The 11,952-nt window shown below is 41.8% G+C and overlaps 1 protein-coding gene across 1 annotated transcript; it reads left to right on the top strand.

The window, feature by feature from the left end:
• The first annotated feature begins 551 nt into the window (after window positions 1-551).
• On the top strand, window positions 552-7,055 carry mrps24 (mitochondrial ribosomal protein S24). Its single transcript, XM_062960982.1, has 4 exons — window positions 552-690; window positions 2,513-2,605; window positions 2,775-2,886; window positions 4,677-7,055. Exons 1-4 carry the CDS (start codon window positions 658-660, stop codon window positions 4,958-4,960), a joined length of 522 nt encoding a protein of 173 aa, XP_062817052.1. The 5' UTR covers window positions 552-657; the 3' UTR covers window positions 4,961-7,055.
• Window positions 7,056-11,952: the final 4,897 nt, after the last annotated feature.

The following is an 11,952-nucleotide window of genomic DNA, read 5'->3' as shown; positions in this document are numbered from 1 at the left end:
ATAAATGTATTATTAATAATAATAAAAATAGAGTAAAATAAATGTAATAGTATCAACAATAATAGAGAAAAATGACAAATGTAATAGTAGCAACAATAATAGAGAAAAATAATAAATGTACCATATATTCTCGAGTATAAGCTGATCCAAATATAAGCCAACCAGGACCCTCACCCGAGTATAAGCCGAGGGGGGCTTTTTTAACTCACCTGAGTATAAGCCGAAGTCTTAAAAAGTCTTAAAAAGAGGGCTGAAAAACTAGGCTTATACTCAATTATATACAGTAATAATTCAAAAAAAGACTATGCTGGGTGAGATGGATCCCCAAGGGAGAAGGGGATCTAAAGGGCGGGATATAAATGTCGCTTATAAATAAATAAATAATAAATCAATAAGATGGGAAATAAGGTTGGGGCAATAACTCATCACCCTGTTTGACACCTGATTCCACCTTTAAGGGGTCACTTTGGGAGCCTTTACTGTCCAAGACTCTTGCAAACAAATAAGACTTTGGTTGACCCCAAGTGACCCGGGCGTTTCTCCAAATCTCCACTAGGGGCGCGCCTGCACCGTTCTCCATTGCCGCCGCCGCCTTCTTCTCTCCCTCTCGCGAGACTTGGCGCCTCGGCCCCGCCCCCGCGACATTCCCAGGCCAAGATGGCGGCGCCCTGGTCGAGTCCCGCCTTGCGGGTGAGTCCGGGGGACAAACGGAGCCCGGTTCCGGTTCCGGTTCCGTTAACGACCCCCCCTCCCACACGTTAGAGAACCCCCAAGGGCCATCCAACCCTCTTCTGCTATGATTCCCAGCCATTCGATCCCTCCCGACAGATGGCCATCCCGCCATAGATATGATAACAGATTGAGATATACATGATGGGCATATAATAAAACCCTAAGAGTTGGAAGGGACCTCCAAAGGCTATGCAGTCCAACCCCGCTTCAGCCATAAAGGAAGACACCATTCGATCCCTCCCGACAGATGGCCATCCAGCCATAGATAGATGGCCCCAGATGTGATTGAGGGAGATGATAGATAAGTGTTATAGAACCTAGAGTTGGAAGGGATCCCAAGGGCCATCCAGTCTAACCCCTCTTCCAACATAAAGAAAGGCACAATTCAATCCCTCCCGACAGATGGCCACCTAGCCATAGATATGATACATACAATTGAGACAGATATGATTGAAAGAGAGATAATAAGCATATAATAGAACACTAGAGTTGGAAGGAATCCCAAAGGCCATCCAGCCCCCTTTTCAGCCATAAAAGAAGACACCATTCAATCCCTCCTGACAGATGGCCATCCAGCCATATAGATGGCCCTCGATATGACAGAGAGAGATGATAGATATGATTGAGAAAAACAGACGTGAGATATATATATATATATATATATATGATTTATTTATTTGCTACATTTATATGCTGCCCTTCTCACCCCAAAGGGGACTCAGAGCGGCTTAAAAATTAAATTTACATACAATATTATATTATTAGCATAGTGCAATACTGGCAATAAATTAATATATTGTACTATATCAATTTATTGTAATATTATTAGTAATATTACATGTAAAATATATAATTAATATTCTTATATTGTATTATTAGTATTATATCGTATTACAATACAATATTATGAATATTATACGTATATATGTTATAGTTATTATAAATTATATTGTGTATATATATATATATATGTATATGTGTGTGTGTATATATATATATATATACACACACACACACACACACACACATACAGTAGAGCCTCACTTATCCAACTTTCAATTATCCAACATTCTGGATTATCCAACACAGTCTGACTTTTAGTAGTCTGTGTTTTTGTAGTCAATCTTTTTAATCCATTGTGATGTTTTGGTGCTAAATTCGTAAATACAGAAATTACTACTTAACATTGCTGTGTATTGAACTGCTTTTTCTGACAAATTTGTTGTAAAAGATGCTGTTTCAGTGCATAATTTGTAAAATCATAATGTAATTTGATATTTAATAGGCTTTTCCTTAATCCCTCCTTATTATCCAACATATTCGCTTATCCAACATTCTGCCAGCCCGTTTATGTTGGGTAAGTGAGACTCTACTGCATATATATATGTGTATTGTGATCCGCCTTGAGTCCCCTTCTGGGTGAGAAGGGTGGAATATAAATAATGTAAATAAATAAATAAAAACAACGATAGCAAAACTTTATTTATATACCGCTCTATATCCCAAAAGGGACTCAGGGTGGTTTAAACGTGGTAAACATTCAATACCAACATAGAGCATAAAACAGTCCAATAATAAAGCAACGACAATGCATAATAACAATTAAGAACAACAATTAAAAACAATGCACTCATTTGAAAAATATAAAATAATTTCAACTTACTCCATTGGGTGATTCGACAATCAATTGACATAATTTTCCAAATAAGGGGTTGGACTAGATGGCCCACGTGGTCTCTTCCAACTCTATTATTCTATGACCACAATCTGCTCTTCCCAGGCCTTTGTTTTCTTCGAGGGGCAACTGGGTGTTGCTGCAAGGGGGCTTCTCTTCCCTTCCCGAGGCTTCCAGACCACTGCTTCCTGCTTGAAGGTATTATTATTATTATTGTTATTATTCCTATCTTACTTTATTTCTCGTGCCAAGAGACCCAAGGCAAGGTCCTTGGGCAGGAGGGTTATTGCGGACCCTGCTCTTTGCTTCCTAGCCTTAAAAGAGATGGTTCCTCTTCACCGTTAACACTTTGGCATCTCTTTTCCAGAACCAAGCAGCCCGCGTCCGTGTGGGGAAGGGGGACAAGCCGGTGAGTTACGAAGAGATCAACCCTCCACACTACATTGCGCACCGCAAGGGATGGCTCTCCCAGAACACCAGTGAGTAGGCCGGAGGGACAGAAGGGTCCTTGCATACCCTGTTTCCCCGAAAATAAGACAGTGTCTTATATTAATTTTTGCTCCCAAAGATGTGTTAGGTCTTATTTTCAGGGGATGCCTTACTTTTCCATGAAGAAGAGTTCACATTTATTGTTGAACAAAAATTGAATATTTATTGTATACTGTACATTAGTTGTCATCACAAGCCAGCATAACCAGACAAACTGTGAGTCCTATCAAGAATTTCTTGTTACTACCATTATTTCCATGTACAACAATCTATGGCAGGGGTCCCCAAACTACGGCCCGGGGGCCACATGTGGCCCATTGGAGCCATTTATCCGGCCCAGGGAGTCTCTTCCAACCCTCTTTTTAAAATTATTATTATTATTATTATTATTATTATTATTATTATTATTATTATTATTATTATTATTATTATACATTGAGGCTTGGTGGCCATCTGTCAGGGGTACTTTGCTTGTGTTTTTGGTGCACAAAAGCAGAAGGGGGTTAGACTAAATGGCCCAAGGGGTCTCTTCCAACCCTCTTTTTTATCATCATCATTAACATTGAGGCTTGGTGGCCATTTGTCAGGAGTGCTTTGCTTGTGTTTTTGATGCAAAAAGACAGAAGGGAGTTGGACTAAATGGCCCAAAGGGTCTTTTCCAACCTTCTTTTATCATCATCATCATCATCATCAACAACATTGAGGCTTGGTGGCCATATGTCAGGGGAGCTTTGCTTGTGTTTTTGGTGCGAAAAAGCAGAAGGGAGTTGGACTAAATGGCCCAAGGGGTCTCTTCCAACTCATTATTATTATTATTATTATTATTATTATTATTAACATTGAGGCTGTATTTGTTCCTGTTTGGTTTTTTTAACTTCAAAATAAGTTATGTGCAGTGTGCATAGGAATTTGTTCATAGTTTTTAAAAAAACTATAGTCCAGCCCTCCAAAGGTCTGAGGGATCGTGAACTGGCCCCCTGTTTAAAAAGTTTGGGGACCCCTGATCTATGGTATGTACATTTATCGATCCTACATGCTTTGGTGTTCGTTCTGCGGGCATGCTTCCAACAAAAACTTTGCTAGGTCTTATTTTCAGGGGAGGCCTTATATTTAGCAATTCAGCAAAACCTCTACTAGGTCTTATTTTCTGGGGATGTCTTATTTTCAGGGAAACAGGGTAGCTGTGTATTGAAGGAGACTGTATGCCCGGGGGGAAGGCCAGTTCAGTGGGATGATTGCTTGTCCCTCTGCTTGCCTTTTAGGGTCTGATGTAGGAACCTCTGAGACTGGGCATCTTGGGCTTCAGGTCCTCTAAGCGCAGACTTTCTGGTGGGACTGGAGGTCTCTTTCGCTCCAACACAACACCAGAAAAGTGTTATCGAAGGCCTTCATGGGTTGCTGTGAGTTTTCCAGGCTGTATGGCCATGTTCCAGAAGCATTCTCTCCTGATGTTTCACCCACATCTGTGGTAGGCATCCTCAGAGGTTGTGAGGTCTGTTGGAAACTAGGCAAGTGGGGTTTATATATCTGTGGAACAATGTTCAGGGTGGGAGAAAGAACTCTTGTCTGTTGGAGGCAAGTGTGAATGGTGCAATTGGCCACCTTGAATGGTGCAATTGGCCACCTCACAACCTCTGAGGGTGCCTGCCATAGGTGTGGGTGAAATGTCAGGAGAGAATGCTTCTGGAACATGGCCAGACAGCCTGGGAAATTCACAGCAACCTACTATCACCAGGAAGCCAACAAAACTGGACTTTCCTCTTCTCTTCCCTCCCTGTAGGCCACCTTGATGGAGAACTGGGGGCGGCAGAGCGTGCCGTGGAGGACGTCTTCATCCGCAAGTTCATCCACGGCACCTTCCACGGCTGCCTGGCCAGCGAGATTGTGCTGAAGCGCCGCGCCAACACCGTGATCATCTGCGCCGTCTTCCTGCAGAGGCTTCCCCCGTCCAAATTCTACTTCCTGATTGGCTACACAGAAACTCTGCTGTCCTTCCTCTACAAGTGTCCCGTCAAGATGGAAGTGCAGACGGTGCCCGAGAAGGTGGTCTACAAGTACATCTAGTCTCTGTCACGGGGCTCTGGTCTGTCGGGGGTCCCCAAAGCAGGGCTGGGGGCTTCTTGCTCCCTTGCCAGAGGTCTGGCAGGATTGGACATGGGGACCCTGTTTGGTGTTGACCATTTCCTGAGGAGGGTGACACCCACAAGCAGAAACTCAGAGAACCTTGGTTGCTGCTGTGAATGCAAGTTAGGGTTCCAGGATGTTGCTCATAATACAAACATGATTGCTTTTTGCAGGCCTCAATTTGTGTCTGCCTCTCATGTTCTTTCTCCTTTTCTTGTACATCTTTATTTGGAAATACAACACAAACATGATTGCTTTTTGCAGGTCTCTATTTGTGTCTGCCTCACATGTCCTGTCTCCTTTTCTTGTACATCTTTATTTGGAAATAAATAATAATCCAGACTGACAAAGTTCTGGAACACAACACACCAGACATCACAGTTGTGGAAAAGAAAAAGGTTTGGATCATTGATGTCGCCAGTTTAATTGATGAAAAACAACAGGAAAAACTCAGCCGCTCTCAGGACCTCAAGATTGAACTGCAAAGACTCTGGCAAAAACCAGTGCAGGTGGTCCCGGTGGTGATGGGCACACTGGGTGCTGTGCCAAAAGATCTCAGCCGGCATTTGGAAACAATAGACATTGACAAAATTACGATCTGCCAGCTGCAAAAGGCCACCCTGCTGGGTTCTGCACGCATCATCCGAAAATACATCACACAGTCCTAGACACTTGGGAAGGGTTCGACTTGTGATATGAAATCCAGCATATCTATCTTCTTTGCTGTGTCATAATAAAATAATAATAATAATAATAATAATAATAATAATAAAAACTTTATTTAGATTCCATCCTATCTCCCCAGGGGGACTCAGAGCGGATATGCCTTAATAAAACAAACAGGTACCGACAAAATAATCCCGAATAACTCCACATGTAAATGTAAAATTAGAATCGAACATCAATAAATTAAGGAAAAAAAGGGTGGGAAAAAAGATGTATGCCTGTATATATATATAAAAAGAAAATTCTATCTAAAAATAGTAAATTCTAAAAAAAGGGAAAAAAATGAAAAAAAGGGGGGGAGAGAGGTTTGTTGACTTCCTTCTTTGTTAGTCCTATAGTTCAAATTACGTCTGTTTATTCTTGTTTTAATTCTACTTCCCCTCTGTCTTCTATTCCTTGAGACTGCATACGATCAACAAATGAAGTCTATCTTCATCTGTTTCAGATAATCTTTTACAAGGTCCCAGTTAATTTCTTTCTTGGGTAAGCCGTGGTTGGGCGTTAGCCAATATGTAAGTCGGTCCATATTCATAATCTCTAACACTTTGTGTAGCCAGTCTTCTTTTATCGGTATTTCTGTTTGTCTCCAGATTCTGGCATAAACTATTCTGGCTGCAGTAGCCAGAAAGTTAAATAGAGTCTCCTTGTTTTGTCTTTTTCTATATCTAGCATCCCTAGTAAGAAATATATATGACTGAATTGCATTGGTGGTTGTATAATATTATTACTATTAATATTATTACTGTTGTATAAACCTTTGTTTTAACTTCTGTTTTATCTGTTTTATCATCTTCTTGTGTTTTAAACTGTGTGAATAATAATAATAATAATAATAATAATAATAATAACAACTTTATTTTTATACCCCGCTCCATCTCCCCAATGGGGACTCGGAGCGGCTTACATGGGGACCAAGCCCAAAAACATACAACAATAAAATGATAAAACAATTATTCCAACAAGAAAACATCAATATCAATAAAACCATCATAGTAATCAACATTTAGCATAAAATATTAAAAGCAGGAGAGTAAAACAAGGATCTGGGCCAAAGTGCAAAATATATCAAATGGGAGAGGCAGTTTCTCAATAAAGTGCAAAATAGTAGTGGCAGAAAAAACCTGTAGTTGGATGGGCAGATAGTTCAACCTAATAATTAATTGTCGAAGGCCTTTTTGAAGAGCCAGGTTTTTAGTGTATTGTTTATGTATTTGCGTTGTTACTTTTGTAACATTGTGAGCTGCCCCTAGTTCCCACGGGGAGATGGTGGCGGGGTATAAATAAAGTATTATTATTATTATTATTATTATTATTATTATTATTATTATTATTCCGGTTCTCTCTGGATTTTCATTTTGAGTATTTTCTGGATGGCTTCATTTATTTCTCTCCAGTACTGTTTCTTGATTTAAGTCATTGGTGTGCTGGCTGATATCCGAACAGGGGATGGGCAGCAATGTGTCCTGCTGCGTGGGCATTTCCTGAAGGGGAAGAAAGAGGTGTGGATGTCATGGGCTGTTGCATGTTCCTCTGCAGCCAGAAGGGCCACACCAGGGAATTCTGCAGCTCCTCGTAAAATAACGGAGCCCCAGGGTCAAGGGCTTGGCTTTCGGACCGTTCCTCTGTCTGGTGGAGCCGTGCTGCTTGTGTTTTCTGCCCTCCCTGCCCCTGTTGCACCCGCTGACTCCTGGCAGGCTCCTTCCCCGTGGGGCTGGGCACGTGACGACCCACAGGCCGCCGGTTTTGGCAGCACTCTCTCCTGAGAAAAGGAGGGCAGAGGCCGCGCAGCAAGTGCCGGATGCTTTGTTTTTGCTGGCGCAGCATGCAGACCCAACACTGAGTGGGTCCTCCTGATTATTACCAGTTGCCCATCAGTGGGTGTGTGTTTACTTCTTGTCCTCACAGATGCGTCAGCATTGCCTTGGCCTGGCTGGGTCCTTCCATCTCCTGCAAGCCCGGGAGCTGTTTGGGCAACCGGCAGCAAGAGAAGGCTGGCTCTGGCTCTGGTGAAGACTGCCATATTCAAGTCTCATTCTTTATCAGTGGAGAATTGGAATTAACAGTATTTAAAATCATTTGTAACAATTCAGTACCATTAAGTGCTAAACTAGTCAAGTATGTGACCAGAGAATTGGCATTTTCTACAGTGGTTAACAAAGCAAACCAATGACCTTTTTACATGTTTCTTTAATAATCAATAATACTGCATGTGGGAAAGACTTATGGCTTCATTTATATTTTAAATAAGATCATTATTTAATAACTTATATACACTATTGGAATGAGACATTTTTTGCAGCCCTTTGTATTTTGTGGTAGATTGAACTGTATCACTTCAAAATTGCAAATTGATTTCTTTTTAATTAGCAGATACCTGGATACTATTTTTGCAGGGATGGCATGAAACTATAACTGTCTGACTACTTTGATATATTCATCCTGTATTCCATGCTGGTAAAATAAATTGTAAAAATACATATTAAATATTTTATCTGCTTTTACAAGTCAGATGCAAAAATATATATGTTAGTCCTTTCTGGGCTGAGACAGTGCCGTTGCCATTGGGATGGAGAGGCTGTGACCCTCCCAAGGGTTGCTGTGCAGCAGTTCCCACGGTGCCGCCCCACTGGCTCTGCTGCCTGGGTTACCGTATATACTCGAGTATAAGCCAACCCAAATATAAGCCGAGGCACTAATCTTACCACAAAAAACTGGGATAACTTATTGACTCGAGTATAAGCCGAGGGTGGGAAATGCAGTAGCTACAGGTAAATTTCAGAAATAAAAATAGATACCAATAAAATTTCATTAATCGAGGCATCAGTAGGTTAAATGTTTTTGAATATTTACCGTATTTCAAAGAAAAGCAATAAACTAGCTCTATAAGTGGAAAGGTAGGGGCAACAAAAACATTATGGTATCAACAATAACCTTATAATAATAATAATAATAATAATAATAATAATAATAATAATAATAAAAACTTCATTTGGATCCCACCCTATCTCCCCCTGGGGACTCAGGCCGGCTTCCAACATAGTAACAGGTAAACATTCAATGCTTATATAAACAATACAGAGCTAGATATAAACATAAACGGGCCAGCAGAATGTTGGATAAGCGAATATGTTGGATAATAAGGAGGCATCCAGGAAAAGCCTATTAAACATCAAATTAGGTTATGATTTTACCAATGAAGCACCAAAACATCATGTTATACAACAAATTTGACAGAAAAAGTAGTTCAATAGGCAGTAATGCTATGTAGTAATTACCGTATTTACGAATTTAGCACCAAAATATCACGATGTATTGAAAACATTGACTACAAAACTGTGTTGGATAATCCAGAATGCTGGATAAGCGAGTGTTGGATAAGTGAGACTCTACTGTAAGTGATTCAGTAAGTCCCAAAATGTATTACAAACATTCCTTAAGTTATACCCCATTCAGGGAGTGGTTCAAGCTTGTTATCCTTGATTGTTCTAATTACCCAACTATGAATTCTAATTGACCAGGTGTTTTTCTCTTAACATACACACACACAGAAACGTAGTCAAATACAAGCATATGCAGCAATATTGGTCTCTGTGGAATGACCACCAGGCTCCCCATCTCTCCCTAACTCTCTTACAAGATTTATCTTATAATTTTGAGAGCTGTTCAGCAGTGGAACTCTCTGCCTCAGAGTGTGGTGGAGGCTCCTTCTTTGGAGGCTTTGAAACAGAGGCTGGATGGCCATCTGTCAGGGGTGTTTTGAATGCGATTTTCCTGCTTCTTGGCAAGGGGTTGGACTGGATAGCCCACCAACTCTATGCGGACTGATTCTGAAGCTCTTCCAAAATCCAGGAGTTCGGATGTGTGTGTGTGTATGTGCACCCAGCTCTGATTCCGCCTGCCCTTGGACCGGAATCAGATCTGGCCACAAGACTCCTGGACTTTGGCCGGGTTAAGGGCGCAAAGGACGGGAACACGGAGTGCCAGGCCTGCCAGGACATTTCTGAATATGGACTTTGAAGCCACTCTGGATCTTGCAGACCTTCACCGACAGAATGGGGCCTTGGTGAAGACCCTACGGTTGAGGAAGCAGATTGGCTGGCACTGGACTGCTTTTATTATTTATTTATTTATTTACAGTATTTATATTCCGCCCTTCTTTCTCACCCCGAAGTGGACTCAGGGCGGATCACATTATACACACATAGGGCAAACATTCAATGCCCATAAACACATTAAACAGAGACAGACAGACGCAGAGGCAATTTAACCTTCTGTGGCTTGCCTGCGCTTCATTGAGACACTGCAAGACCCAGGCCCAAGGTGGGAAAGTTTGTTCCGTCAAATATCAATCAATCAATCAATCAATTTATTAATGCTCCGACCAATGGTCATATGCATTTACAGAAACAACATCACACAAACATCTATACAAAATACTGTAAAATCCAACTGTTAAAAGTAGGATGCAAGCAGGATAAAACAGAGCGTGCAAAATATACATTGTGAGGTGCAGCAGCACAAGTGCAACATGTGCCGGGAACTGCACAATTACCGGTAAAATGCCAATATATAAGATCAGTCATTTAAAAAACATAAGTAACAATATCAACCAAGCATCTATAAAAACACTGTAAAATTCCACAGTGTGACTCAGGGAACTCAAACAAGCAGGCAATAAAACTTAGAGACAGCACTTGGGTCTAGGAATTAGAAATGGCATTTTGATGTAGTTTGATTTTGATCAGTTGGGTCAAAATGAGGCTTCAAAAGGCCCAGATGGTATAGGTAAAGGTAAAGGTTTTCCCCTGACGTTAAACCTAGTTGTGTCCAACTTTGGAGGTTGGTGCTCCTCTCCACTTCTAAGCCGAAGAGCTGGCGTTGTCCGTAGACACCTCCAAGGTCATGTGGCCACTGGCATGACTGCATGGAGCACCGTTACCTTCCTGCCTATCGATCTACTCACATTTTATGTTTTCGAACTGTTAGGTTGGCAGAAGCTGGGGCTAACAGTGGGAGCTCATTTCGCTCCCCATATTCGAACCTGCGACCTTTCCATCCATTAGTTCAGCAGCTCAGCGCTTTAACACGCTGCACCACCGGGAGCTCCAAAACCTTTACTCTCATTATGCGTAGAGGCAAATGTTCGAAATTATGAAAGTGTTGTCGAAGGCTTTCATGGCCAGGATCACTGGGTTGTTGTATGTTTTCCGGGCTGTATGGCCATGTTCCAGAAGCATTCTCTCCTGACGTTTTGCCCACATCTATGGCAGGCCCCAGATGGCATAGTGATAGAAATTGTGTTTTCCAGAACTGTTTGGATAAGCATCTAATCAAAGGTACTATCGTAGGATGAAAGGGGAAAGGAAAGGAAAGAGAGCCTGGGAAAAAGGATTTGGGGAGGTGTGAAATGTCCTTGAAAATCCTATAAAGCCCCACCCGAGCTGTGTCTCGGGGTGACCGTTTTTCATGCTGCCGGCAGGTCTCTATTTTGCAAAATAAAGCCTGTTGTATTTTTCATCTCTTTGCCTCTGAACCTCATTTCGGAAACTGGCTTTTGAGATTTGCAGCACTGCTGGGACCCAGGAGCCTCAGGGGACCGATCCCTTGCAGGATGAAGCCCCTCGTTGGGCTGTTTTCCTTCCTTTCCGGGGTGAGCGGCGGCATCCGGAGAACGCCTGGTTCTGATGCAAAGGACTCTGCTCAGCTGGGAACAGCGGCCTCATTAAGGCTGCCTTAATGAGACTGGCGGTTTGGTTTGTCGGGTTGCATCTGACTCAATTCTGTGTTTCCTGCACGGTCTTTTTTGCAGCTGCAAAAATAACACCCTTTGAAGGCTTTGTCACGGGGTCTGTTCCGCAGGGCAGTTATTTTAGCCTTGTATGGAAGGACAAAGAGGCTGGGCAGTTCTTGTCGCACCTCAGGATAGCTTCACCTTGCTAAAGACACCAGACTGCACACCAAATGTAGTCTTTTGTAGTTTATTAAGGAATAGGGAAAAGATAGTTCATAAAAGGCAAAAGTTCAGTTCCAAAAGATAGTTCCAAAAACAAGGCTGTAAGAAACAAATCCATGGAAACCTTAGGCATGAAACAAGGTCCTTAAAACGAAGCCAAAGTCCCAGAAACAAGGAAACATCCAGGCTATAATACAGGAAAGCAGACTTGTTTCTTGACTCAAGCGAGGAAATTGCTTTGACGAAGATTTCC

The sequence above is a fragment of the Anolis carolinensis genome, unplaced genomic scaffold (genome assembly GCF_035594765.1).
Source record: "Anolis carolinensis isolate JA03-04 unplaced genomic scaffold, rAnoCar3.1.pri scaffold_8, whole genome shotgun sequence".
Taxonomy (NCBI): Eukaryota; Metazoa; Chordata; class Lepidosauria; order Squamata; family Dactyloidae; genus Anolis; species Anolis carolinensis.
This window is presented reverse-complemented; position numbering and strand designations above follow the sequence as displayed.

Excerpts from the sequence above, each read along its gene's own strand:
- mrps24 (XM_062960982.1), top strand. The coding sequence starts at position 658 with ATGGCGGCGCCCTGGTCGAGTCCCGCCTTGCGG. Across the intron at positions 2,606-2,774 it reads CCACTGCTTCCTGCTTGAAG|AACCAAGCAGCCCGCGTCCG; the intron begins GTATTATTATTA and ends TCTCTTTTCCAG. Across the intron at positions 2,887-4,676 it reads ATGGCTCTCCCAGAACACCA|GCCACCTTGATGGAGAACTG; the intron begins GTGAGTAGGCCG and ends CCCTCCCTGTAG.